The sequence below is a fragment of the Mercenaria mercenaria genome, chromosome 11, assembly GCF_021730395.1.
Source record: "Mercenaria mercenaria strain notata chromosome 11, MADL_Memer_1, whole genome shotgun sequence".
In the NCBI taxonomy this organism is placed as follows: Eukaryota; Metazoa; Mollusca; class Bivalvia; order Venerida; family Veneridae; genus Mercenaria; species Mercenaria mercenaria.
The window spans coordinates 71774598-71797933 of NC_069371.1; the positions used below are offsets into that span (position 1 = coordinate 71774598).

General features: G+C 34.3%; 1 protein-coding gene across 1 annotated transcript in view; it reads right to left on the reverse strand.

Moving 5' to 3' along the window:
- Positions 1–23336, reverse strand: part of LOC123531094 (uncharacterized) — a 56103-nt gene that overhangs the window by 30713 nt on the left and 2054 nt on the right. Inside the window, exons 2-16 of the mRNA XM_053518185.1 lie at positions 20237–20353; positions 19869–19985; positions 19132–19248; positions 18780–18896; positions 18044–18160; positions 16986–17102; positions 16093–16209; positions 15746–15862; positions 14566–14682; positions 13694–13810; positions 13383–13499; positions 13070–13186; positions 10656–10772; positions 8201–8773; positions 7028–7615 (exon numbers count right to left, since the gene is read on the reverse strand). Coding sequence (XP_053374160.1) covers positions 7028–7615; positions 8201–8773; positions 10656–10772; positions 13070–13186; positions 13383–13499; positions 13694–13810; positions 14566–14682; positions 15746–15862; positions 16093–16209; positions 16986–17102; positions 18044–18160; positions 18780–18896; positions 19132–19248; positions 19869–19985; positions 20237–20261 — 2590 coding nt within the window. The 5' untranslated portion in view covers positions 20262–20353. The remainder of the gene's footprint in view (positions 1–7027; positions 7616–8200; positions 8774–10655; positions 10773–13069; positions 13187–13382; positions 13500–13693; positions 13811–14565; positions 14683–15745; positions 15863–16092; positions 16210–16985; positions 17103–18043; positions 18161–18779; positions 18897–19131; positions 19249–19868; positions 19986–20236; positions 20354–23336) is intronic.

Consider the following 23336-nt stretch of genomic DNA (forward strand, 5'->3'; position numbering starts at 1 on the left):
GTACCGATTTTAATAAAGTAAGGAACACATGTATCGACAGACGTTATCTGTGCAATATAGGGTAGGCGCGTTAAAAAATTCCGCTTAACGCTGTAATTCGAGTAATTCAGTGATTTTAAACATTAGCTATGTTTTCTTCAATTATTATTTGATTGATTAACTATATGTTCTTCCAAGGGTTAGTGAATTGGTATGTACTAATTGATAATCAATTCAGTCATGCCGCTTAGGAGCTAAATATAAAATAAAACAACAGTGTTATACCAACACAAAATAATTATGCAAACGATTTAACCAGGAGTCAATGAAGTAATAAAATAATTAGCTTATATCTTTATTTGTAAATGGTACCACATTGTATTACATGCAAGTGAACGCGTTCCGAAGAAGGAAAGTCCATTCTGCCGGTAATAATATGTAATAATGTATATGACCAAAAAAGGGAATAAAAAGTAATCGCAATGTTATTGGTGTGCAGAAAACATAACGTTTAATTTAACCCAGACAGGATTATATCAATTTTACAAATGAATTAATGAATGTAAATGTTTAACACGGCCGACATTTTATATCGGTGTGTTCATATGGACTTCAAATACTCCTATTTTCGGTATGTTTGATAGAACTTGCAAAAGCTGTTTTATAGAAACATTTTCTTAGTTGTTACACGTTTTAGTTTAATATATTTAGGATAGTTTATTGCAGTATTTTTTTCTATTATCTCTGATCATGTAGGGCACTCAAGTGCTAAGTTGCTTCATCCGTCATATCTAATCAGGTAAGGCACTCACAATGTACCTTAACATAATACGCCTATCATCTCTGATCATGTAAGGCACTCAAGTTGCAAGTTGCTTCACTTATCATCTCTGATCAAGTAATGTACGTTAACTTAATACGCCTATCATCTCTTATCAGGTAAGGTACTAAAGTTGTAAGTTACTTCACTTATCATCTTTGGTAAGGCTCAAGTTGTAAGTTGCTTTACTTATCATCTCTGATCAGGTAAGACAAACGAATTGTAGGTTGTGTCACCTATCATATTTGATCAGGTAAGACACAAATTTAGGTTGCTTCATTTACAATCTCTAATCAGGTAAGGCTCACAAATTGTAGGTTGCTTCGCCCATCATCTCTGATCAGATAAGGCAAACAAAGTATAGGTTGCTTAACATATCATCTCTGATCAGGTCAGGCTCACAAATTGTAGGTTGCTTCGCCCATCATCTCTGATCAGATAAGGCAAACAAAGTATAGGTTGCTTCATATATCATCTCTGATCAGGTAAGGCAAACAAATTGTAAGTTGCTTCAAAAATCATCTCTGATCTGGTTAGGCACACAAACTGTAGACTGCTTCACCAGTCTTTCCTGTTCAAGTAAAGTACTCCGAAATCGTCTTCGAAACTAAACTAAACCATTCTCTACATATCCCAAGATTTTTATCTATATTTGGAAATTAGGAAACAAGTGACCATTTACCAACGGGTATACACAGCCTTTGTTACGGTCTGTTGCTGTTATATGATGACGAGATCTGAAAGTGATACTATGACATGTGGTAGAAATTCCAAACATGGATGTTGTAGAGTGTATCTAAGTTAATGCGTAGTCGCACTCAGCTGATACTATAATCGACTCCTCTAGAGGGAGAGTATTGTAAGATACTGGTTATTTAGCGTATCATGTATAAAGAAGGTTAAGAATTTATTTGGAAAGAGTTATTATTAGCCCCGCTTTCATTATCCAGCGTCTCGCAGTTATACCACTGTGTCCACTCTGATGTTTTGGCACGTTCTGGGTAAAATGTATTCAGGCAGGTGTAAAAAATTATGCAATTAAATGGTATTAAAATCATAAACAACAAAATGAAAGATCACTATATAAACCGTTTCTTAATGTTTTATTTGTCTAAACTTAAGTCGACTGTAAAATGTAGAATATAAAACAGTTTTTGTTGGTTTGTTTTCGTTAACACCTTTTCACATATTACAAGCATTACCTTACATTAACGGTGAAACTTACTATATCGTAAGTACTAATCCGATTAATCATTAAATTTAGTTTGGAATATAGTGCAAAAACCTTTAACATGTAAAAAATTAAAAATGACAAAATGACAGCATTTTAAAATATCAGTAAAACGGTATCGGTGAAGCACCATGAATATTACGAGAATATTAAACACAAGCATATTTATCATATCGTCACATTATGAACGTACGCCGTGGCGGTAATCTATAAATAACCCGGTACTGTCACAATCCGCGTATTATAGGAGCTATGTTTAAACGTATTTTAAGTTTTAATGTTTAAAGCCGTTCGTATATAATAAAATTAAGCTTAATATAAGATTGATTCAAGGCAGTGTCGCTATATTTTCTCAGCGTTTCGGTTAGTAAGGTAGTCGCGGCTCTTACCCTGGATGACAAAATTTAATAAATTTAAATACTTTTATAACCTATTTATTATTTCGGAAATTATGACACAGTTTAGGGGGTATAACATTTAAAAACAATATAATAACAATAAATACTCCAGCCAAGACCCAGACATGTTCAAAAATAACACCCGGGCCTTGAATTAAGGTCCCTTTTTAACTATATCATATGAATCTAATTCTTTGGAATCGATCCAGGCGCCGACCTGTATCTGGCAACGGGTCTCAAAATTCAAATCTCGCTGGGCCTACGATTGATTAGTTAGACTGGAAACAGTCATAACTACGCAGCGCAGCGTAAACAAATAAGAATGAATAAAACAAAACAAAACTTACCAGCGTTCCTGGTCTATACCAGTACAAACGTGTTCCTGCAAGAGATTGCCAACTTCCTTTCATGAATCATACGTGGAGGATGAATGATTACAAACACAATGTTTTTTATCAAATCGTCACGAAGAACGTACGCCCGGCCCGGGATTAAAACTCATGACCCCGCGACCCGTAGACCTGCGTTTTTGCTTTTGCGGGTTGGCTAAACAGTATTTTGATCTGATCAAAATATGCACAAGCGCCACGTGGTACCCAGGCCTAGCAAAATAAATGTGAGCTGAATACAAAATTGCACACAAAGACACTGTGACGCTATATTATTTAACGTTTTTCGGTGAAATACTGTAATATATCAGTTAAACCAAGTTGATAATGTTATTGTTTCAAAGCAGTGAAAATATCATTTCGTTGTTCGTTCGTAGGGAACTAAGTTTGAATCGGAAATTCATAACAAATGTATATATAGAGATCCACGCATACAACACTGTATCAGTAAAAGAAATCTAAATATACCATAGATCTTTTTTTCAACTATCAAATCATTGAAAATGCACATAAAGGAACATTTGTTTGTTCAAGACCGAAATATATATCAACTGTGAAAATCATATCTTACATTGCATCGGTGAAATATATTTCTCTGTTACATTGAGACAAACAAATACCGTCTATTGCTTTCTTTGTTATTGAAACTGTTGCTGTCAACAATTTACAAACCATTAATGAATCATATATGCGGTCGGAAAACACTTACGTAGGTATTCCATGAAGATGCAACTTTTATGTGTTATATATGAAGTACATGATATATGCGGTTCGGTGATGCCGGTAGTCGCGATCCTAAGGTCAAATTAAGGTCAGGAAATAAGGTCAAAGGTCATTGGGTGCATTTTTTTTTCAAATATTTCAGTAATATGACCTTATATATCGTCATACGTTTTTAAAAGCCAAAGAAAATCACACTTGTATTACTATGAATGACCTCACTTCATCCTAATACCCTATTCTTTATTAATGCCCAAAGTACAAATCATGTATGGCCAGTCATGAAATCATATACGTGTATTCATCTTCATGTAAACCTAAAATTGAATCATCATTTTAATTGCCTAAGAACATTGGTTATTTCATGATTGTATGCGATTTTTTAATATTGAAAGCTTTAAGTCTTATTTTTTACGAAGTAATCAAACATTATTTTAATTATTTCTCCTAATTATGATGCTCAGCATTTGATAATTCTGGCCAATTAAATTATATACCTTATAGCAAAGCAGTTCACTAATACAAATACTTATTCCAAACTTAATAGAGAAATTACAAGTTGTGTTTTTCAATGATAATGATCATTTTTAGCAAAAGTACACAAATAAAAAAAAAACAACGAAAAAAAAAAGATAATTGCTGGATTTTATCAGAAATTAAAGAAGCGTTCAGATGCATTTTTAATAGATAAAGAAGGTATATAGACAGAAGGATGTTATATATTAAAATGCTTAATTCCTCTTGTGTTGTCTAAATAATGTTAACTTTCTTTTATGTATAATAAAATCTAGCAATAAAGATATATCATTGTTCAAAATACACAATAATTTATTTCTTCTGAAAGCTATGTGCCTGAATGCATTTTTTATATTTTTGATAATAAAAAAACCAGCAATAATGAGATATAATTGTTGAAAAACTTACTTTATTAAAATATGATAAAAACACTGTTGTATCTTATCACTTTTTTTATTTAGCCCCAATTCAATCAAGCTTTCTAAACTCGTTATAAAGGTGAGAACTGATTTGCTATAAAGGTGAGAAATGTCACCTGCAATTTATTTACTGCACGGTAGCTATACAGTAGCTTATTATGATAAACAGAAGCAAGTCTACCAATGGTCCCGACTTGTGTATTGGCCCTTATCGCCAATACGCAGACCTTATCATCTCCATAGGCCACATACCAGACATACCAGAATCAGTGTCTTTAATAAATGATCCAAAGTGGTATATAATCACACTATTGTATTTGACTATGAACTGAAATCACTTTATGCAAATTTGCTAATTTGCATATTCATTAATATTAATGAAAACGTCCAAAACCGTACAAAATATGATAAAAATGGACATGTATGAACAATCATTACGTTGTATGTTCATCATGTTCATGACTTGAAACACAAAATTGAATCACATCATTTGCAGGATACTAATGAATGAACACACTTGTTTATTCAAGATTGTATGTGTTTTTGTTGAGATACATGTATACAGCTTAAAGTGGGTGGGGTATTTTGGCGCCTAACCGAGAGTAATCAAACCCATAACTTCATTAGTTTATTTCTTTTCCTTTTTAAATCAGCATGCTTTGATATTGCATTTAGATACATTATATAGCGCATATTAACCATAGCATACATTTAATGAAATACGAACATACTTTTAAACCCACTGTTACATATGATATGTGTGTATGTGTTAACTACAATGGCGTGGTGTGTAACTCTTCTCAAAAGAAAGTATATACGGATATGCTTTGCTCATGCTCTTTTAGCATTTGTTGTAAATACAGTGAAACAAGTATTGTGATATACTAAAAAAGTCAGTTGGTCTACTGAAATGAGCTTGTAAGGATCCTATATCAGGATCTGTTGAGCCAGGAGACTGAAATTACAGCAGACAGTTTGTCAAAAATGGAACTTGGACATTTTTTATGCAATAAGTACGTTATAGTTTGAAATAAATTAAACACAAATGCATTCCTAGTCTTTTATCATGTATTCGTCATTTGATTTTTTTTTACTTTTTAAACCGTTTCAAAAATATTGAATCACTGCATGATATTTTCATAGTATCACGAGCCATAATTCAAGAAATGAAGTACTAGTATGTTTTTAAGACTTATGGTTGTTTATTGATAATTTGGTATCTTCAAACCCCTAACACAAATATCTACATAAAAATAAATAATAAAAAGCACAATAAAAAGTCACAAACGACTACATCTAACTTAGGAATGACTGATGAAAATGAAAAATGATTTCTGGAGTATTTAAACAAAAATTAATATCAAAGTCAGTCCATGACATTCCAACAGTAAAGAATGGGGTTTGTTAAATTGAATGATTGATTAATATTCTTGATGCCCTCATTTTCGTAAAATCTGACACATATGTATGCGTGCGGAAAAGTAACTTCATTCAAAATTCAGACGCGGTGCCATAAAGGACAAACTTTCGATTTGGGCTTTTTGATACATCTCAACTAATGTAGACATTAATTGTCACATCAACAAAGTGCGTTTCAACAGATAATTCCATTCTATATGACATTGATATCTGCCATTTAGTTAAGTCATTTAACTGTTATAGTTAAGACCACATTTTGTTTGTACAGGTTAAGATATATATTTATAACTTAAACTATACTACTGAAAAGGGATTCACTGGCTAAGCTAGCAGATTAAATTATAATAGGCCTAAGTTATCCAAATGTCATCTTGTAGCATATCTGTATTATCAATACAAAACAAATGAAAAATAGAATACTGGATTCTGGCGGGTGTTTAACTGCACGTTTAAGTTACGAATACATTACAATCACAAGTTATTAAAATGAAACAAAGAAGGAACAATGAAATGATATTATAATGTTCAACTACCTTTTAGCTTTGACCGTATAATTCTTTAACCTTTAGCCTGCTGGCGGCAAGTGATTCTGCCTTTGCGACAAGTGCAGACCAAGATCAGCCTGCACATCCGTGCAGTCTGATCATGGTCTGCACTGTTCGCTATCCAGTCAGTAAATATTCAGTGAACACCTCTTCTAATAACAAATGGTATTGCCCAAACTGAATGATGGACCAGTCTATTTTAGAAATTTAGCAGGCTAAAGGTTAATACGTTAATTTAGTAAAACGTTTACGAGTTCATTAGTTTTATTCTTACAAATCGGCTTAAATCTTTCACATATAACTTCCTCGTCCACTTAATAGAAAAGACTGCCAACAAGCCCGAGTTCAATTTTACATGTTGGCAAAATCCTATTTATAATCTGCATATAAATCTTCTGTAGTCAAACCTGTCTATAACGATCACCCTTGGGAGAACTTAAACGTGGTATTTATTGGGAGGTGTCTTTATTCACAGGTTAAAGTACACTGAAATTGTTAAAATTGGAAACAAAACTTGTGGTCTTTAGAGCCAGGTGGTCTCTGTTCAGAGGTGGTCTTTAACACAGGTTTGACTGTATAATGTTAGTTATCACACATGTGTGCAATAACTATATTCAAGCACGCTCTGAAGTGAATCTAAAATACGTATGTCTTGGTAAACATCATCGCCAAGAATATACGTGAAGGCGGAATTCGATGAGATTTCTACTAAATTAGTTATATTGGCGGCTAACCCAGCACCGACTGTGATCAAGAGATGGCCTGAATCTTTTAGGCGCTGAGACTCGCTCTTAACTAACGTTAGATCAGCCACGTTTCCGGGAGAGAAAATAATGACCACTTTTCTGGATTTAAGCCGCGCACCCTTTGAAACAGAAAACCCTTCTGATGATAGATGTGTTAAAATATTATACACGTCTGTATTACTGTTCACCGCTACTTTAGTACCAGTGTTAATCTTTGATATAAGAGCTGGTCCATTATCAAACTGGTCAAACTGAAATATAGTTTTGTACTGCTCGGAAAAAGTTGTATAACTAAACTGTATAGCGTCTGATCCAACATTTGACTGCTTTATCAAATGAGCTGCAGCTTGCATTTGTGTCTCGAAATTCGTCGCCCCGATGGTCGGCGATACATCCATAACTATGGCAACATCGGACACTTCATTTGTGCAATCTGCAATATTGAAAGAAGTGTTTATTATTTAAACTGCTGAATACCATTGAAATGTGTTGGTGAAAACTGAATACTTTTTAACAGTGTAATTGCCTATATAGAAACAGACAGTGAATCCGCTGCCATTTATAGCAATTCAAGAAAGTTAACATGTTTGTCCATATAGGACCTTTAAGAAGACTGAATACTTTTAAATAGGGTTAATGCCCACATAAAAACAGTCAGTGAATCCGCTGCCATATATAGCAATTCAAGAAAGTTAACATGTTTGTCCATATAGGACCTTTAAGAAGACTGAATACTTTTAAAAAGGGTTAATGCCCACATAAAAACAGTCAGTGAATCCGCTGCCATATATAGCAATTCAAGAAAGTTAACATGTTTGTCCATATAGGACCTTTAAGAAGACTGAATACTTTTAAATAGGGTTAATGCCCACATAAAAACAGTCAGTGAATCAGATGCACTTCGAGAAATTAAAAACCATTATCCATTCAGGACCTTTTAAGAAAACGTGACCTTTTTGGAATATTTCAAGCAAAGGCTCAAGTCTTATAGACGGCACTATCATAAAAATATACGTACTTGAACATCCGAACATGGTATACTTGAGGAGATTTTGCAGAGCATCCGACGTATACATAGGAAACACGTGCCTCGGATATGTGGCTATGTCCAATAATTCTTCGTGATTTACAAAACGCCCTACTGCTATCGCATATATCCTGACACCGATAGATTTCAAGTATGCAGCCTGAAGTTTTGTATCACTTGGGTCGGAGGATAGTCCATCAGTAAGCACAATAACATAACGTTCGACAGAACTTCTTGCTCCTTTAGAAGTGCTGAATACATCGTCCTTTACTTTCTGTAACGCTTTTCCAGTGAAACTTGGACCCTCGTTCTTCATTTCTATAGCATCAACGGCGGCTAATAGCGTATCGTTATCTTGGTAATCGTTGAGGTAAAAATGTACGATTGGTTCTGATGAAAATGTCACTGCACTAAACTGGTATCGATAATCAAGAGGACCAACGGGAAATTTTGAGATGAAATTCTTCATGAATTCTTTCTGTTCTTCAAATGTTTCATTTCCTTCACTCTCAGAGACGTCAACAACAAATGCTATGTCTGCATCTGTGTAAGGTGTACACACATCTGAAGCAAAAAGACAAAAGCCATTCATGTTAATTATGTTGATGTCTTAGATTTCTAATTGAAGCTATTTGTATTTCAAGGAAACATGAATGTTCACTGAATCCTCTAGATGCACTATATTATCTGAAATACAAGCTATATTTTAATCACTATGTATTAACTTAAAAGAAACTAACAACACTCTCTGGATATATAGGGTGTATGGTGTGCAAATATCTGCGATAAAAATAGAGAAGAATGACATACTGTATGCCTACCTTTACATCTGAAATTTTATCACGAAGCATTTTGATACAGACTTGAAATTTAACCTTTAGCCTGCTAAATTTCTAAAATGGACTGGTCCATCATTAAATTTGGACAGTTCCACTTCTTATTCAAAGGGATGTTCACTTCACTGAAAATTTATTGACTGAATAGCCATACCACGATCAGATTTTAGTCTGCACTGGTCGCAAAGGCACAATCAATTGCAGCCATCAGACTAAAGGGTAAAGCACTGTTACTGAAACCATAATATAGAGGATTTAGAGGTGTACAGTAAGGCACTTTCTATGTAGTCCTAGCAATTGACTACATGGTCACACATGCAGTTATACATAGCTCAAATCGAAATATACAAATAACTTGAGAGTGTGTCTCACCAAACAACGCATGTTTCCCACAACTTAACACGCACAAATTGTAAAATGCAACAAATTAAGGGCCAAAAATTCAGTGATAATCACTAAACCATAACATTCCAAACGTTCGTATAGGAGAAGCCGCACAGACATCAAAGAATTGGACAAATCAAGGGCCAATACTCCGCTGAAAATCATTTAAATGAGACATGTCAGTAATATGCATAACTATGCTTCGTACCGATCACTCGAGACACTTGGTGAAATTCAGCCCGATGGTATACGACAGGTAGTGTAAACACTGAAAAATACCTCAGATCAAGGGCAATAGCTCCGATGAAAATCACTGGACCGGAATATGCCGACAACATGCATAGCTAGGCTTAGCACTGATAACTCCTGTAACGTTTGGTGGAAATCAAGCCGTAAGCACGCTGAATATCACTAAATCGGAATATGCCCATGATGATGTCCACAACTAAGTTTTTCAATGATCATTTTATGTTTGGTATAAATTCTCCTGGTGGTATCAGAACTGCTGCCCGTACAAGATAAAATACGAACAATCAAGGGTCATAGCTGAAAATAAATGAACTGAAACTACTATCAACATGCACAATTATGCTTGGCACTGATCACTCCTGTAAGGCTTAGTGGGAATCCACACAATAATAGATGAGATGTAGTGAAAATATCATTGAGTTCGACGAACCAAGAGCTATAGCTCCACTGAAAAGCAAGGAACCAGAACATGCCGCGGATATGCACAACTATGCTTTCAGTGATCACTTTTATTAAGTGTAGGGTAAATTCGCTTGTGGTGTCAGACGAGTTGCGCGGATAAACTTTCTAACTGACTGGTTGAAAGCACAAAAGTAATACATCTCCTACTAGATAAAAGGCAAAATTATCTATGTAACTGTTATTTGTCAGAGCAATCATAAGGAATTAACATTGTCCTTCGAGGAACTATGTAACTCATGGTTGTGTCACTATCTTATGTATTAAAATATCTTGGCGTTTCTTATTAAGCTATAAAATACCGTGGTCGAGTGTAGCATTATTTGTTATAAGAATTAAGAACTTGTTAGACTCTGGTTCTCCGTGCTGCCTCAGGAAAGTGGCCTTGGCTGTTATCCAAAACACCCATAAAATAACTATACCCTGTACCAGTCCTGACAATCATGCGTTTGTCCATGAAAACTTTAAATTGGAAACTGTAGCGTAACTTTCTGTAGCGTAACTTTCTATTTACTTACCAATGTTTTCACAGTTTGAACCTGTCCATCCATAAGAACATGAGCACATGTAATCATAACCACCATTTATGTGAAAACATGTTCCACCATTGAGGCAATACTTAGCGCTTGAGCAGTCTGTAAATTAGATAATATTCAAGCTATATCATTACATGTGTATATCAATATTCCAGCTATATCAACAATTAATTTCAATGTGAACATTGCCGGTAAAGGATTACTGTTAGGCTTTAAAACTGATCTAGACACGTCTCGAAACCTGAAATATGTACTTGTAATTTTTTTTCATATCAAGACTAGAAGTTTCATGTAACTTCGATCTGTCGGCTTTAACAATGTTAACAGCGATCGGAGTTGACTAACAAGCGAACCGTTTCACGCAAATTATCTTCTAAGATTTATACCTTCCAACAGCAATTTTTAAGTACCACGTGGCGGTCATTAAAAAGTCTACCCGTTATAAAGTTATATTTTCTGGTCCTTTGGAATCATTAGGTCCATTCAATATCTATGTACTTTCCATTACTCCCCACCGGGTCTGCTATTATTTTACTAGGTTGCCTTCTGTGCTTACAGAATTCGTGGACCATACTGCCTATGCTATATCTAAAAGTGATATGGTTACATAAAAGGAACAGATATTTCAACAGGGTGGTTACTACCGCAAGGGTTTGTACACCGGTTATATCAAGGTTATTCAGAATGTGGATCAACTAAAGACTAAGTCGAACAATGGTTTTCAAATTTAATGAACATGACTCATAACAATGATAAATTGCCAGATGAAAGTTACAATACGAGAACATTATCAAAGAGTAAATTGTGACACCAGGTAAATGCATGAGAACTGTGGTAAAATATAAATCGTTAGATTGGACGGAATAACCCAATTTGCGGGAGATGTTACTTCAATATTTTTGGGTGTTTCTTTTTTTCAAATTTACTGAGACAGAAACGTAATACGAGCGCTGGTGAATAAAAGTGAAATAAATAATGCAACTACACAGTTAAGTTAGGGTTGCTGTACTTTTAATTATAACAAAACAGAACAGTTCTGTGTCAGATAAAACCGTTCCAACATCATTGATTTCGACGCGCGCAGTTTGTGTCACACCCTAACCAAAGTATCAATAGATAACCCTACCTGTTTTTACTAAAAATATATCGGTGCTGTTATATTTTCTGGTCATTTGGATAACGGGGTAGATTCAGTTTTACTGCATTCTTTTTAAAACATTGACGATTCCACTGATATTTATTGAAACGGGTAGATATCTAAAACATGTGAATAGATCCTTTGGTAACATACGCCATATATTTGCAGACTCAGTTTTTATTGAATCTGTTCATGAGAGGTAATGTAATGTGCGGAACTCTATTACAGTAAAATAAATGTACTCCATGATAACAAAGGATATTACATGCTCCAGTCTTTTTCTGCCCACTCATAACTCGTACAAATAGAAATAACGATAAATTATGTGTTAGAATCAAGTTGAAAACAATTAAATCTTGAACAAAACGTAAGTTTTACAGCTGGCAGATGCATTCATCTTACCAATTATTTCACAGTTAGATCCCATCCAAAGCGTCAGAACAGTTACATGTATATCCTGTTCCTCCGTTTATCAAGTTACATGTTCCTCCATTATGACAGTAAAGCGGACTTGAGCAATCTGAAAGGTAAATGGAATAAATCAGATGCTTGTAAAATTGATGCTGTCTACTGCAATCGATTCGTAAATTTAAAGCCTGGAACAAACATAAAAATTTAAATATAAAATCTACATGGTTTTAATCCAGGGTCAAACTTGAAGATAGAAGCTTATAAGAAATCCTATTTACTTAGCAAAGTCTACTTTTGAACAGGTCATTTATTTCAACAACAGTTGAAATAGTGATCTCTTAGTAACCATAAACGGAAAATGTAAATGTGACTAATTTAAATGTTGAAGGTCGAACACAGACTCCGCCCGTATGGCAAACCTGACACCTATAAGAACGATTTTATTACATGAGCCGCGCTATGAGAAAACCAACATAGTGGGTTTGCGTGCAGTCTGGTTAGGATCCATGTTGTTCGCTTTCAAAGACTATTAGACGATTAGAGAAACTGTTAAATGTAAATATGATTTATTTAACGTTGAAAGTCGACCAAAGACTGCGCTTGATATGGATTTGATAACCAATTTCGGGACGAGCAAATGTTTTAGTTACCTACCCAAATATCCAGTCCAGACAAATACTTATGCAAAAGAAATGTCAATTCAAGCACTGAACATTAGTCGGGAAATAAGTAAAAACTGGAAACTATACCCTGGTCGCTAGCACTGTTTTCCGATATGCTGAGTACCGCGCCAATGACTCGATTAAGGAATTTTTGAAAACTTGATTGGAAATAATATCTAATTTACCAATAAGTTCACAGTTAGACCCCATCCAACCGTTTGCACAGCTACATGTATATCCTGCTCCTCCGTTTATCAAGTTACATGTTCCCCCATTATGGCAATAAAGCGGGCTCGAACAATCTGAATGGTAAACATAAACAACCAGATTTTAAAATCGACTGACCTGAAATCTTTGACTAATCAGTTTCGAGTTTTACAGAAATACAGATTATTTAAGGAAATTTGGTTTAACACAGCATTTTGTAGAACAGTGTCAAGATAATGAAATTGAAATCACGCTTTAAAATAAAATAAATTAAGAAAAATAATCATATACCAATAAGTTCACAGTTAGATCCCATCCAACCGTTTGCACAGCTACATGTATATCCTGTCCCACTGTTAACCAAGTTACATGTTCCCCCATTATGGCAGTAAAGTGGACTGGAACAATCTAAATTGAAAAACAAAACTTCAATTTTTAAACTGATGTTACCTGAAATTCTCAACAAATCAACTTAAAGTTATACAGAAATCTGCATTCTTTGGGGTAATTTTGTTTTGAAAACATTTTGTTGAACAGTTCCGAGATTTTAAATGGGATCAACACTTCGAAGTGAATTTGAAATAAGAGAAACAATTGTTTACCGATAAGTTGACAGTTGGATCCCATCCAACCATCAGCACAGCTACACGAGTATCCTGTCCCACCGTTAATCAAGTTACATGTTCCTCCGTTATGACAATAAAGTGGACTGGAACAATCTGAATGTATCCATAATATCTTTTTGTAAGATAATCTAATCATTGATATCGTAATTTTTTATAGAACGCAAGTCAAATAAAACACGAGTTTGTAATTAAATTTTTTTCCGATGGTAAGCTATAATCATTTATTTATATGTTGTTTGTTGTCTTTAACTTTGCACCGACACATTTATAGGTCATATGGCGACTTTCCAGCTTTGATGGTGGAGGAAGACCCCAGATGCCCCACCATGCGTTATTTCATCACGAGTGGACACATGGGTAGAACCATCGACATTCCGTAAACCAGCTGGATGGCTTCCTCTCATGAAGAATTCAACGCCCCGAGTGAGGCTCGAACCCACACCAATGAGAGGCAAGGGATTTGAAGTCAGTGACCATAACCACTCGGGCACGGAGCCCCCTGCAATTACTTCATGCAGGAAACAGAACTCTATATAACCCTGGATTTTCTGCTACATAAATCGAGATGGTAAAATACAAATGAAAATGATTTTCAATATCTGAAATACATTCACAACTAGAAAACAAAAAAATGTCTATTTGTCCCAAGTTAAAACTTAACCAGTTATTTGCGCATCTTCAGGCTTTTACAAAATAGAGAACGGGGAAGCAACTATTTGTCTATAAGTCAAATGATTCATATCAAGTCAAACCTTTGCATGTATCTCATGTTTCTCCGTTGTGACTGTAGAGTTTTAATAAACTATGAATTACATTTTTCATTTAAAAAAGAAGAAACAGCTTGTTACCAATGAGTTCACAGTTAGATCCCATCCAACCATCAGCACAGCTACACGAGTATCCTGTCCCACCATTAATCACGTTACATGTTCCTCCGTTATGACAATAAAGTGGACTGGAACAATCTGAATGTATCCATTATATCTTTTTCTAAGATAACCTAATCGCTGATTTCGTAAAATGTTACAGAACGCAAGTAAAATAAAAGACGAGTCTATAACTAATTTCCTTCCGATCATAAGCTATAATTTTGTCATTCTGCTTTGAAATTCATTTATTTTTATTTTTTTTTTTTTTTTTTTTTGTGTGTGTGTAGTAACTTTGCACCGACACATTTATAGGTCATATGGTGACTTTCCAGCTTTGATGATGGGTGAAAACCCCAGGTGCCCCTCAGTCCATTATTTCATCACGAGTGGGCACATTGGTAGAACCACCGATATTCCGTAAGCCAGCTGGATGGCTTCCTCGCATGAAGAATTCAACGCCCCGAGAATATTCCGTTCCTCCGTTAATCAAGTGGCAAGTCCCTCCATTATGACAATAAAGCGGACTCGAGTAATCGGAATTTTATCCATTTTGGCAAGATAATAAAACAGAAAATATTAATATTTAATATATTTTCTCATTCGAAATTTCAAGTGTTTGCTGTTATCTTTGCCAAGTAGCGACATTATTGTGACAGAGAGCAAATAACCACTGCATAACAATGATGAAATTCTGACACAAATGATCGTATATTTAGAATAAGGTAACTAAGGCCTCACTGAGTCACTAATGTAATTAGGCATGAAAACTTCCAGTACTATTACCTTGTTTCGGAATGTGAGATGGCCACAAAATTGCTTTCCGCACATTTATGTCCGATTGTTATTAATGCTGTGTTTTACATAAATGAAATCATCACAATCTGTGCAATTTCCATGGCATTATATGTCATGAAGATAACAACAAAAATTTGAGGCAAAAAAATATAAAGTAAATTCTTAAAAGTGGCCTGGGTTTAGGTCTAACTTTAATCCGATTCCGACATTTTAACACTGATGATCTTGTTTGACACATTTCAAAATCTGAACATCTCAGGGAATTATGACAACCAAAAAATAACAGAGCCCTCATTCGAGCGAAATTTAAATGAAGATTGCTCAATGTAATGTTAAGAAGTATTTTTCTTTAAAAAAATCTTACCTATTTGTTCACAGTTTGATCCCATCCATCCGTCAGCACAACTACATGTATATCCTGCTCCTCCATTTATTGAGTTACATGTTCCTCCATTATGACAATATAGAGGGCTTGAACAATCTGAATTGCAAACATATAAATTGATTAGTCAATAGCGTTTGACACACAAAACACCTTTCTTTAAAAGTACCTTTCTATATAAATATTAAGAATAAGCAGTTATATACCTTTCCAGTGTCTGATCAACCTGTGAGTTACAATACCATGTATTGAACAGTACAAATAAAGCTGTGATATTTCATTGATTTGCGATAAACGACTCTATAATTAAATACAAACGATCCAGTTACCTATTTGTTCACAGTTAGGTCCCATCCAACCATTAGCACAGCTACATGTATATCCTGTTCCTCCGTTGATCGAGTGACAGGTCCCTCCATTATGACAATAAAGCGGACTGGAACAATCTGAATGTATACATAATATCTTTTTTGTAAAATAACCTCACCATTGATATCGTAAATTCTTATAGAACGCAAGTCAAATAAAACACGAATCTGTAACTAAATTTCCTTCCGATGGTAAGCTATAATTTTGTCATTCTGTTTTGAAATTCATTTATTTGTTGTTTGTTGTCTTTAACTTTGCACCGACACATTTATAGGTCATATGGCGTCTTTCCAGCTTTGATGGTGGAGAAAGACCCCAGATGCCCCTCCGTGCGTTATTTCATCACGAGCGGGCACATGGGTAGTACCATCGACATTCCGTAAACCAGCTGGATGGCTTCCTCTCATGAAGAATTCAACACCCCGAGTGAGGATCGAACCCACACTAATGAGAGGCAAGTGATTAGAAGTCAGCGCCCATAACCACTCGGGCACGGAGGCCCCTGCAATTACTTCTTTTAGGAAACAGAAATCTATATAACCCTGGAATTACTGCTGCGTAAATCGAGATGGTAAAATACAAATGAAAATGATTTTCAATATCTGAAATACATTCACAACTAGCAAAACAAAAAATGTCTGTTTGTCCCAAGTTAAAACTTAACCACTTATTTGCGCATCTTCAGGCTTTTACAAAATAGAGAACGGGGGAAGCAACTGTTTGTCTATAAGTCAAATGAGTCATATCAAGTCAAACCGTTGCATGTATCTCATGTTTCTTCGTTGTGACTGTAGAGTTTTAATGAACTATGTATTACATTTTTCATTTTAAAAAAGAAGAAACAGCTTGTTACCAATGAGTTCACAGTTAGATCCCATCCAACCATCAGCACAGCTACACGAGTATCCTGTCCCACCATTAATCACGTTACATGTTCCTCCGTTATGACAATAAAGTGGACTGGAACAATCTGAATGTATCCATTATATCTTTTTCTAAGATAACCTAATCACTGATTTCGTAAAATGTTACAGAACGCAAGTCAAATAAAAGACGAGTCTATAACAAAATTTCCTTCCGATCGTAAGCTATAATTTTGTCATTCTGGTTTGGAATTCATTTATTTGTTGTTGTTTTTTTTTCTGTGTGTGTTTAACTTTGCACCGACACATTTATAGGCCATATGGCGACTTTCCAGCTTTGATGGTGGGTGAAAACCCCAGGTGCCCCTCCGTGCATTATTTCATCACGAGTGGGCACCTTGGTAGAATCACCGATATTCCGTAAACCAGCTGGATGGCTTCCTCGCATGAAGAATTCAACGCCCCGAGAATATCCCGTTGCTCCGTTAATCAAGTGACAGGTCCCTCCATTATGACAATAAAGCGGACTCGAGTAATCTGAATTTTATCCATTTTGGCAAGATAATAAAACAGAAAATATTAATACTTAATATATTTTCTTATTCGAAATTTCAAATGTTTGCTGTTCTCTTTGCCAAGTAGTGACATTATTGTGACCGAGAGCAAATAACCACTGCATAACAACGATGAAATTCTGATACAAATGATCTAAAATTTAGAATAAGGTAACTAAGGCCTTACTGAGTCACTAATGTAATTAGGCATGAACATTTCCAATACTATTACCATGTTTCGGAATGTGAGATGACCACAAAATTGCTTTCCGCACATTTACGTCCAATTGTTATTAATGCTGTGTTTTATATAAATGAAATCATCACAATCTGTGCAATTTCCATGGCATTATATGACATGAAAATAACAACAAAAATAAAACTTTGACGAAAGAAAAATTATAAAGTAAATTACTGAACAGTACAAATAAAGCTGTGATATTTCATTGATTTGCGATAAACGACTCTATAATTAATACAAACGATCCAGTTACCTATTTGTTCGCAGTTAGGTCCCATCCAACCATCAGCACAACTACATGTATATCCTGTTCCTCCGTTGATCGAGTGACAAGTCCCTCCATTATGACAATAAAGCGGACTCGAGCAATCTGAATTTTATCCATTTTGGTAAGATAATAAAACAGAAAATATTAATACTTAATATCTTTTCTCATTCGAAATTTCAACTGTTTGCTGTTATCTTTGCCAAGTATTGGCATTATTGTGACAGAGAGCAAATGACCACTGCATAACAATGATAAAATACTGATATAAATGATCTAATATTTAGAATAAGGTAACTAAGGCCTTACTGAGTCATTAATGTAATTAGTCATGAAAACTTCCAGTACTATTACCATGTTTCGGAATGTGAGATGGCCGCAAAACTGCTTTCCGATTGTTATAAATGCTGTGTTTTATATAAATGAAATCATCACAATCTTTGCAATTTCCGTGGCATTATATGTTAGGAAAATAACAACAAAAATAAAACTTTGAAGTAAGAAAAATTATAAAGTAAATTCTTAAAAGTGGCCTGGGTTTAGGCCTAACTTGAATCCGATCCCGACATTTTAACACTGATGATCTTGTTTGACTCATTTCAAAATCTAAACGTCTCAGGGAATTATGACAACCGAAAAATAACAGAGCCCTGATACGAGCGAAATTTAAATGAAGATTGCTCAATGTAATGTTAAGAAGTATTTTTCTTGAAAAAAATCTTACCTATTTGTTCACAGTTTGATCCCATCCATCCGTCAGCACAACTACATGTATATCCTGCTCCTCCATTTATTGAGTTACATGTTCCTCCATTATGACAATATAGAGGGCTTGAACAATCTGAATTGCAAACATATAAATCGATTACTAGTCAATAGCGTTTGACACACAAAAAAAAAACCTTCTTTAAAAATACCTTACTATATAAGTATTAAGAATAAGCAGTTATATACCTTTCCAGTGTCTGATCAACCTATGGGTTACAATACTATGTACTGTCAGTACAAATAAAGCTGTGATATTTCATTGGTTTGCGATAAACGACTCTGTAATTAAATACAAACGATCCAGTTACCTATTTGTTCACAATTAGGTCCCATCCAACCATTAGCACAGCTGCATGTATATCCTGTTCCTCCGTTGATCGAGTGACAGGTCCCTCCATTATGACAATAAAGCGGACTCGAGCAATCTGAATTTTATCCATTTTGGTAAGATAATAAAACAGAAAATATTAATACTTAATATCTTTTCTCATTCGAAATTTCAAGTGTTTGCTGTTATTTTTGCCAAGTATTGGCATTATTGTGACAGAGAGCAAATGACCACTGCATAACAATGATAAAATACTGACATAAATGATCTAATATTTAGAAAAAGGTAACTAAGGCCTTAATGAGTCACTAATGTAATTAGGCATGAAAACTTCAGGTACTATTACCATGTTTCGGAATGTGAGATGGCCGCAAAATTGCTTTCCGATTGTTATAAATGCTGTGTTTTATATAAATGAAATCATCACAATCTTTGCAATTTCCGTGGCATTATATGTCATGAAATAAACAACAAAAATAAAACTTTGAGGTAAGAAAAATTATAAAGTAAATTCTTAAAAGTGGCCTGGGTTTAGGCGAACTTGAATCCGATCCCGACATTTTAACACTGATGATCTTATTTGACACATTTCAAAATCTAATTGTCTCAGAGAATTATAGCAATCGAAAAATAACAGAGCCTTGATACGAGCGAAATTTAAATGAAGATTGCTCAATGTAATGTTAAGAAGTATTTTCTTGAAAAAAAAAATCTAACCTATTTGTTCACAGTTTGATCCCATCCAACCGTCAGCACAACTACATGCATATCCTGCTCCTCCATTTATTGAGTTACATGTTCCTCCATTATGACAATACAGAGGGCTTGAACAATCTTAATTGCAAACATATAAATCGATTAGTCAATATCGTTTGACACACTAACATCCGTTCTTTAGAAGTATCTTTCTGTACATAAATATTTAAAAAGTATTAAGAATAAGCAGTTACATATCCTTCCAATGTCTGTTCATGAACAGACCTTTGGCTTTCATTAGCATGAGTTGAATAGTACAAAAATGATGCGGTATTTCAAATAATGTACGAGAAACAGCCCTATAATCAAATTAAAATCAATCAAGCTACCTATTTGTTCACAATTAGATCCCATCCAACCATCCGCACAGCTACATGTATATCCATCTCCTCCGTTAATCAAGTGACATGTCCCTCCATTATGACAATAAAGCGGACTGGAGCAATCTGAATTTTATATATTTTTGGTAAGATAATGAAATAGAAAATATTAATACCTAATATCTTTTCTCATTTCCTGCTGTTATCTGTTTCAAGTATTGACGTCAATATAGCAGAGAAAGGTAGCCATTTTATGCAGTCCATATAATAAAACACATCAGCGATACAAATCTGACCTTAAATCAAACCGAGCCTGCAACATTTTCGTTTCTGTCGTGTTGAGCAACCTGTGAAGTTTCCACTTTTTTCTTTTATAAATAATTCAATAATTCCAATATAGTAAATTATGCCACAATGTATCAATCACTGCTGTAATAAAACATGAATTTGTGCGGAATATTGTTACGTCTTGCACTGTCTCAGTTTTTCTTAATCAAACTATTAGCACTAACACAAGTTACCACACAGTTCTCAGCTCTCAAATTAACTTATTATGTGGCATATTATATTGAAACTGTGATGTTTCAATAAAGTATTACGATGATTATTGATGTTGCATTTGACAGAAATAAAATGATTACACTGTGTCCAATTTCCATCGCATTGTAAGTCATTAATTTACAAAAAGAGCAACAAGTAAGAAAAATTGTAACATTATTTTCAAAAGTAAATCTAGTTGATCTAACTTTCATAACGAAATTTAGATCAAGTACCGACATTTTCATCTTTGATAATTTTGCTTGACACATTGAAAAATCTAAAATACTGTACGAAAAAATATGGCCCTCAGAAAATCAAGAGCTGTCAGATGACAGTGCGCTCGACTATTCGAAGAACTGATTGAAGAATGGAGTCAAAATATTTCCATAGATTTTCAGACAAACGAAAAAATGGATTAAACAAAAAAATGTTCCTGTTCATGTGGATTTCGATTAGGCTTGCACTAAATGGCCATGTGTGACCATGATGGCAAATATGTTAAGTTATATGCTAGGCAAAATATGGAGTTGTATGAAAAATTTAACTAATTTTCAAGTCCAAAAAGGGTCATAATTCAGTCAAAATAGTTCACAGAGTTATGTACACTTGCCTATAGATGGAAATCATGTTGATATACTAGTGTTAAAAGTTTCAAAGCCACTGTTCAAATAGTTTTGACAAAATTTTCAAAGTCCAAAAAGGGCTATAATTCAGCCAAAATAATTGCCAGAGTTATGTACTCTTGCCTACAGATGGAAATCATAATGAACAAGAAATATCTTTAAAAATGATGGTCGGCGAATTGTAATACGAAAAGAAATTTATGAATTTTTCATCTAACATTCATCTTTCATCTAACATTTTGCAAAACTAAACACCGCACTTTAACAATTTAAATGGTTCTCTTTTAATTTTTCGCAAAGGTTTCGTAGGGTTGCAATTTTGTTTCGTTTATCCTTAGACGAATAATTACAGCAGTAGTTTGATGAAGATTCATGAAGCGGTTCATGAGAATAGGTCATTAAACGTGTTTATATTTTTAGCTAAATTGGTCCCTACCCCCATTTGTAACAAAATAGCAAGAGACCTTACGATATTGTTACACATCGAGTTTGATAAAATCCCATTACATTTTAGTGGTTAATGCGAAGAAAGACATATCTACTTTTAGCTATAGTGGTCCCTAATAGGACCCAAGTTCCTATATAAATTAATTTGGAAGAGGACCTTATAATGATGCTACAGACCAAGTATGACCAAGATCCACCAATCTGTTCATGAGACGCTGTATAAAGGCATTTCTTGTTTTAGCTCTAGCAGCCCCTAAAAGGGGTTAAATGTCCCAGCTGAACAAAGTTGGCTGCGGGCCTAATAAAGATGCTACAAATCAAGTTTGATTAGAATACATGAGAAAAAGTCAATTAAAGGATTTTTTGATTTATTATTTTTATTTATTTCTAAAATAGGCCAACTGATCCCGCTTTAACAAGTGCATATTCACTATCATGAATCTTTGGACAATGACGTCACACCTATAAAAAGGTGAAGGTCAAGCAAAACATACAAGTGTAATTATTTCAATATTTCTGTTTCATAAGCAATGTTTGACCGTAGTCATATCACATAGATAAACTGTATGCAGCGTACCTTCATTTCAGTGTAATGGGATTCAGTCATTATATAGCATATATATAATAAAACAGATTTCAACTGAGTTCAGTATTTGCATACCATACTAAAGAAAGATATTCATATATAATAAATCAGTTAAATAATTTATAACAAATATATCAAAGCAAACAAGTACTCATTTTAATATGCAATTTGAATAAGTCACAAAAGCAGGAAACTTTTTCATATACAGACGACAATTGTAACAAGGAAAATCTTTTAAAAAGCACTTCTCTACATAAAAGACTCTTATCACACCCTTATTCATGTGATACGCAGACCGTATTCAGCTCTTTCTTTAATTTGATATATGTTGGTATTTGAACAGGTTTTTATCATATTTATTAAACTTACTTATCATTTTGAGATATATCAATATTTTTGCTAAATATACTGAGCCAAAGTTAGCTTTAAAACTGTGAACAGCGTCGTTTAGGATAAACGCTTTGCCTACATTTCACTCAGCGTAGCACAATCAACAGAGTGAAAGAAATTGACACTCTCGTCCAATCAGGCAGAGTGTTGCATAAATCTTCCATTTTGATAAATTATCTATAATGCGTTATCAAGTAGTTTGATTTGCTAACTGAAGTCACGTGGCATGGGTAAACGAAAACGAATTTAGACGGCGTCGCCGAAAAACAAGTGTTTAAAGTTTACAAGCAATATGTCAAATAGTCTTGACAAAACATATACGAAAACAGAACCAATTTCCAAGTTCAAAAAGGGCCATAATTCAAAAAAGATGACAGAGTTATGTATTCTTGCCTATTGATAGAGACTATAATACTGAACAAGATATAAAAGTTTCAAAGCCATATGTCAAACACTTTACACAAAATATAAACTGGTACGAAAAACTTAACCAAGATTTCTAAGTCAGAGGGGCCATAATTCA